This window comes from Phyllostomus hastatus, unplaced genomic scaffold (assembly GCF_019186645.2).
Source record: "Phyllostomus hastatus isolate PE091 unplaced genomic scaffold, TTU_PhHast_1.1 phas_contig_277, whole genome shotgun sequence".
Classification (NCBI taxonomy): domain Eukaryota; kingdom Metazoa; phylum Chordata; class Mammalia; order Chiroptera; family Phyllostomidae; genus Phyllostomus; species Phyllostomus hastatus.
Genome location: NW_025333832.1, coordinates 501065 through 507612, shown reverse-complemented (window position 1 = coordinate 507612; position 6548 = coordinate 501065). Strand labels below are relative to the sequence as shown.

The window sequence follows — 6548 nt, the reverse complement described above, 5'->3', positions numbered from 1 at the left end:
GGCATCTGGGAACTTGGTCTTTAGGACAGTTTCCCCTCATTCCCTGACAAGAGTGGCTCCTGTGGCTAAACTATTTGTGCAAATGGTACTATTTATGTGGAACACCTGCTTTCCTTCTGGGAGTCTGGAATTTGGTCCAGGTCAGAAAGAGGGTACTTCTGTGGCCAGCACTCGATCCACTGAGTCACACCAGCCAGGACACTTTGTCTCCTTCCATAATAAATTGCAGCTGTGAGTCCAGCTGTATCCTGAGTCCTCCCAGCCAACCATCAAACATGGGGGTGGTCTGGGGCCCCGGGCATGGTCTCCCTTCCCAACTCTCTTCTCCTTGGCACATACCACCACTGGCCATGCTATCACAGTTTAATTATTTATCTTGCTTAGTGTCTTCCCCCCACCACAAGCCCCCTTCTGTCTCTGCTTCTGCAGCATCTCTGCACGCCCCCAAACAGAACCAAAGAAGATCCTGGGAGAGTATGTGCTGAATGACAACTACAACGGCTTTATTCCCAAAGCTGGTTCCCAGGGGTTGTGGTGGGAAGGGGGCCTTTGGCTGGAGCAGCAGAGCTGTGCGGAACAGGGGTGAACAGGGATGGGGCAGCGGGCTCGGGAGGCTGGCAGACACCTCACACTGGCTCCATCTGCAGCTCTTCACCTTCCACAGCCTCGAGCTGGTGGAAGGCAGCGTGGGAGCCAATGACCACGAGGGTGGCTCCTGCAGGAAAATGAACAGTTCAGGGCCTTGCTCCCTCACCTGGCCCCCAAACCGCCCCTGCCCCCACGCTACCCAGACCCTGTACTCACCCAGGACCCAGAAGACAGCCGAGCCTGCACCAGCCAGCCAGAAGAAGGGAAAGGAGATGCCCCCAGCCAGAGCATACTGATGGGCAGGGGTCATCTCTCGGCCTGGGGGGTAGATGGCATTAGGGCAGCTGTTCAGACACATGTGCCCTCTCTCAAGTAACCCCAATGCCCCTCAATAATCTGGGGTCACAAGCCCTGGGAGCCTCAGGATCACCCAAACTCCTCATGCCAAAGCACTCCAGTCCAGGCCCCACCATTTCTCCAGTGTCCCAGCTGTCAGCCAGAATACAGCACACCCTCCTCAGCCCTTCCCCCTGCATGCAACCCCACTTCCTCCAGGAAGCTCCCAGCCCCTCTCCCTGCCAGACTAGGACTCTCCTGCCACAAGCTGCTCTCAAGTAGACCCAGGAGTCCCAAACTGGGGGCCTAGAGGCCAAGTCTGACCTGCAATCGTGTTTTTTGAGTCTGCACAAATTCCCCAAGAATTTGACTTAAGGCTGACAGAGAAATCGAATGATTTCATGTAACAATACTGATTTCTGGTTTCTTGTAGCAGACTGGAAGAGCAGGTGTGCAGGCCCCTGGGGTGGCAGTGGCTGAAGCCAGGTGGTGGCTGCACTCCAGGTGCTCCCTTCAAGCCCTGCACTTGCCCGCCATGGCTCTCCACCAGCCCGTCTCTGTCACTTACACAACCTGCAGGCCCCTGGAGGGCTGTCTCAGGGCTACCTGCTCATCTGATCCCTGCTCTAAACCTTGGACATTCCCTGGATGGGGACTCAGGGCCCTCTTCCCAATAGTGCTTGGTGCCAGCCTGGGCATACAGGAGCCACAGGCCTCAGTTTCCCTCTCTGAGAAGTCTGAAGATCTTTGCGACCCTACCCCAGGAAGCAGGACAGGGATGGGGACAGATCTAAGGCAGTGTAAGGTTGCCACCTGGTGTCCAGTGTGGGTGCCTGCAGCTGATGTTTTCTGCTGAGAGGTTAGGGAGAGTGAGGAGAGGAGTGGGTTTAATGGACAGGAGCTAGTTGGAGAGTGGGTTCTGGGATTATTTCATCCTCAGTTTGGAAAATAACAATTAGGGCAGCTGAGACTGGGTGAGGAGCATCTGATGTGTCCGAGATTTTAGGGGATAGGGTTTGGGCAATCTGGTGTAGATCTAGGTTTGGTTACCCTTGGGCTTGGGGGTCTAAGGCTTTTGTTCCAAGAGACCAGGATTTGAGGGTCTGGGAATCCATCTGCGCAGGGGATTTCTCACCAAAGAGCACAAACTTGGACTGCAACGTGCGCAGGTAAAGGATGTAACAGGCGCCAAAGAAGACAGCAAGGGCCACCAGCAGCATGGGAGATGTCACCCTGGAGGAGGGCAGGGAGGCATGGTCAGGCAGCTAGGGGGCAAGCCCAGCCAGGGGGACCCTGACCTTCTACATCGTTGGTTGGCAGGCCAGGCAAGTTCAGGTCACATTTGGTCACACCCGCCAGGCTGATGGGTAGGTAAGGACTAGACCTTTGGTGAAAGAGTGGCAAAGCTATTCCATGGGGATGGGACTTGGCCAGTGAGAGGAGGGGCTGGCCGCTGAGGGCAGGGCGGACCAGGGCGACCTGGTGGGGGCGGGCGGAGAGGCACTCACACACAGTACAGGATGAGGCCCAGGAACACGAACACATAGTTGCTCTGGTAGTACTCCACGTTTCGTACGAGGCGCTGGCAAAGCTCGCCCACGTTGCGGGGCCGCGAGAAGCGCCGCTGGTCCACGAAGGTGCTCCAGGGCCGGATGGTTGCGCGGCGCCGCTCCAGCCACTCACGGCCCGCACCGGAGGGGATCAGTTTTGGCAGCAGAGTCCTAGTGGGCGGGTCCAGGTCAGTGTAGACAGGGATGGAGGTAGGACCCCCAGCCACAGGAGGCTGTGGGGGGGCCAGACTCCGGGGTTCTTGGGCGGGGTGGGTAAGGGTGCAAGACTCCTGGTCCCAGGGGAGAGGGGGCTGAGAGCCAGACTCCAGGGTCTTGGAAAAGGAGACAAGGGGCCGAGACTCTAGCGTTTGGGGGCTGGGGCCCGGGATGCTGGATTTCTGGGACCCGAGAGGGGAGGGCCAGAGGGCCAGGGGTCCTGGGTCTCGGTCAGGGAGGGCTACAGCCGGCCTGCTCACGTGGCGCTGAGCCCTTCCGCCCCGGCATTCTCCTGCTGGTCCTTCTCGGCTGCCATGGCTGCGTCGTGAGGGGTAGAACCGCTGTTACGAGGCCTGGGTCCCGCAGACCCCGTCAGCCCCTCGGGAGCCGGGCCCCACCCAGCCGAGCCAACGTGGCGCCGTTCGGCGGCCGCTGGGGAAGGGAGTTCTGTCGCTGAGCATTGTGGGAGTTGTAGTTCTGATGATGTCGCGGAGGGTGGACTCCATGATGGTGGTCTTGTTCGCAAACCAGCTTGGGAAATGTCGTGTAAAGTGACGACGAGCGCCTCTTAGTATTGTGGGAGTTGTAGTTCCAGAAGCCGGGAGTGTGGTGTGGGGAGGGTTGATTGTCACGAGTCGCCGTTAAGGGAGCTCTAAAAGTAGAAGCAGGTGTTATGTACTCTCCCGTGGAGGGTACAATAGGGACCGTGTAGACCTGTGTTCTGATTGTATGATGTTCGGAGGTTTCATAAAACTGATTCCGCAGATCTGGGATGGGGCTCATTCATCTGCATTTTTAACAAGTTCCTAGGTGCTGCTGATGCTACTGGTGCATGGCCCATGAATAGCGAGACTGTAGAGAATTCACGCGAATCTATTCCTTCTATCCTCAAGAGGTGGAGACTAGTGAGACAGCCATGGTTGCTAGAAGAGGTATCTGAGGTGGGGAGCAAAACTCCCCTGGACTCCCACTCATGAATAGGTTAGGACTAGAACTAGGCATCTAGGGACACCCCACTCCGCTCCCCATGGATAGGGAGGTGGGACACTGTGAAAGGGAAAGGATCGAGAATTTTTAGAGAGTGGGGAAGGGAGAGATAAAGAGAGAGAAACATCAATGTGTGGTTGCCTCTCATGCGCCCCCTACTGGGGACCTGGCCCACAACCTAGGCATGTGCCCTGATTGGGAATCGAGCCTGTGACCATTTGGTGTTGCAGACCTGCACTCAACCCACTGAGCCAAACCAGCCACGGTGGAGTTGAGAATTTTTTTAAAGAGGGTGTTGTAACCAAAAGGACTGGGATTTTGGAGTGAGAGGTGAAAATCCAGCCTGTGTTGACCTTGCCACCATACTGAACCTTAGCCTCTTCATCTGGACAGTGGGGGACCTGAGAGAACCACACTCAGGGGGTTATGGTGATTCAGTTACATGGTCCATGTAAAGTGTTTGAGTCTTGATACTTTGTAACTGCCCAATAAATGACAGTGGATCTTATTGCTACTATAGTATTGATACAGGATAGAAAGAAGCTAGGAAAAGTCCTGGGCAAGTAGAATGGGGAAAGTGAGACAAGAAAATTAAACAAGGCCCAACAGTTTGAACAACTTACAGCCAGCTGGTGAACTGCAAGACGTTATCTCCCCTAATGAAGGACACTTGAGAGCAAATGGTTTATACCTTTTCTCCTTAACCAGAGAATACACAGCCTCCTTGGCTATAAACCACAGGTTTGGGGGCGGTGAGAGAAGAATGCTAATGCAAACAAAGAGGTAACACCTGAACAAGGGGAGCCCCATCCCCTTACTCCCAAAAGAAACAGCAGGCTGTGCTCACCCTAGGAATTTCCCCTTCCCAAATTCCCATGTGTCCCCTACATAAACTTGCTTCTGAAAGCTCAGGGTGAGGTGGATGTTCGGGTTTTTACCCGCCACCTTCTCAGATTGCTGGCCTCTGATATTAAAAAAGCACAACTATAATACAATCCCTGTGGTTTTAGTATAATGAATGTTATGATTATTTCTAGAGTTCAGCCTTCTCAGATTTAACAGTAGTGTATTAAGAAGGACTGCTGGCCCTTCTTAATGGATGTCCCAAGTGGTGTCCCAAAGAGTGTCTGAGACTAGGCCTTTATTTTTTCAGTTCCCACAAGTGTATTTCTCTGTCTTTGCCCCTACCCTGCCTCCCAGTGAGTTGTGGGAACACCACACAGAACAGCCTCAAGAATGTATATCAAAGTCACAGGAAGCCTGGGTTCCCTTCAATGGACTGAGAGCCTAATGTTTCAAGACTGGGTGGGGCTGACAGAGAACTCCCACGTGGGATATCCAGGTAGCTCTTACCCCCAACTGTTGTCTTCCAGGGTCCCCATCCCTTTTGTGCTTGAGCTTTGAGGTGACAAAGAGCCCGTCAGCCAGGGAATATGATACAAATTTTCAGCATGACTTACCTGGCATGGGTGCAGAATGATCTTGTAAGGCAGGAAGCAATTGTACCCTGAGGGGCCTCTGTCCCTGCTATCACCCAGGGGGAGCTGGGAGGAGCCTGCTGGAGGGAACCTCCCAGGAAGTGGGGGACACAACTCTGCAGAAGGGGCTAGTGGAGCCATAGGCAGGGAGGCCCCTTGAGGGGGCCCCTAAACTGAAGCTGAATGTGTGTGGCTACACTTTGAAGATGGGACTGGCTACTTACCGTTTATCAGCCCCCGGCTTTTAGTAGAATCTTGTTCATGTTTCCTACTTGGCTTCAGGAAATCAAAGAAGGATGGTGAGTGCACACTTATCTGGAGCATCAGTGGGGGAACAGCACCAGAATTCAAGGTGATGGGAGCAGGGTCACCAGGGAAAGAGCCCCCAAGAGGAAGATGAATATTGGGGAGCAGAGAGTTGGGGGTAGAGACCCAGCAGCTGCCTGCTCTTGTGGCCAACCTTGGGAAATTTGTTTGACTTTTGTTATGTGAGCTGTTGGGTTTCCTGATATGAACTCAAAGTGACTTTACTCTACAACCCACCAGCACTTGTTCCGAGCAGAGGACATAGTGGGCAAAGGCCCAGAGGAATAAAACAGCATGGGCCATGGACGGTGGGGTCCACAGGCAAGGACACTGTTGGAGGGGCCCTCTGAGCAGGGGCATGGGGGGAACATTGAATCCAGAGTTTAGGGAGATTGTCCCAGGTATTGTGGGAGATGGGGCCCTAAGGCAGAGAGCGCTATTGTGGCAGATGGGAGGATCCCCGAGACAAAGGGATAGTGGGAGATTGGGCCCTTGAGAGAGGGGGCCTATCTTATGACAGGTGGGCCTTGAATTTGGGGGATGGTGGGAGATGAGGAAGCACCTGAGAAGACTGGGAGATGGGCCTTGGCCCCATGGTCCCTCTAGCCTGAGGTCTCCTTCCTGTCTATTGGATCCCAGAGGAAGAAGAGCTGAGAGGGTAAGAAGACCTTAGCATAGACAGTCAGGAACTGGGTTATATGAGTATTCCTGTTGTGGGACCTCAGAGAAGTCCCTGCCCTCTCTGGGCTTCCGGTTTCCTGTCTATGGGATCATTTCTTACCCTGCATCTGATGAATAAAGTAGTTTCTGCAGCCTCCCTAAGGAAGGTCCAGGCTTATGCCATCCCTTCCCCACACATTCAGGCACTCCTTCAGCCATTGTTTTGTGCAGGGGGCATGTGCACACACTCACTCACACTCGTGAGCTCCTAGCACCCTGGCCCCAGGCCCTCCTGAGTCACATCCCTGGACTGCGTTAGGAAGGCTGCCTTGAGGGAAGTGGTATAGCTGCCCCACCAGAATGGTCAAAATTCAAAAGACGGACAATATCAAGTGCTGACAAGGATGTGGAGCAACTGGAACTTTCA

General features: G+C 54.3%; 1 protein-coding gene across 1 annotated transcript; it reads right to left on the bottom strand.

The window, feature by feature from the left end:
• Window positions 1-482: 482 nt before the first annotated feature.
• RABAC1 (Rab acceptor 1) lies at window positions 483-3129 on the bottom strand. Its single transcript, XM_045838257.1, has 5 exons — window positions 2951-3129; window positions 2433-2645; window positions 2060-2157; window positions 805-906; window positions 483-715 (listed from the first exon to the last, which is right to left on the bottom strand). The coding sequence occupies exons 1-5, from the start codon at window positions 3004-3006 to the stop codon at window positions 627-629; spliced, it is 558 nt and encodes a 185-aa protein (XP_045694213.1). The 5' UTR covers window positions 3007-3129; the 3' UTR covers window positions 483-626.
• Between the last annotated feature and the right edge of the window lie 3419 nt (window positions 3130-6548).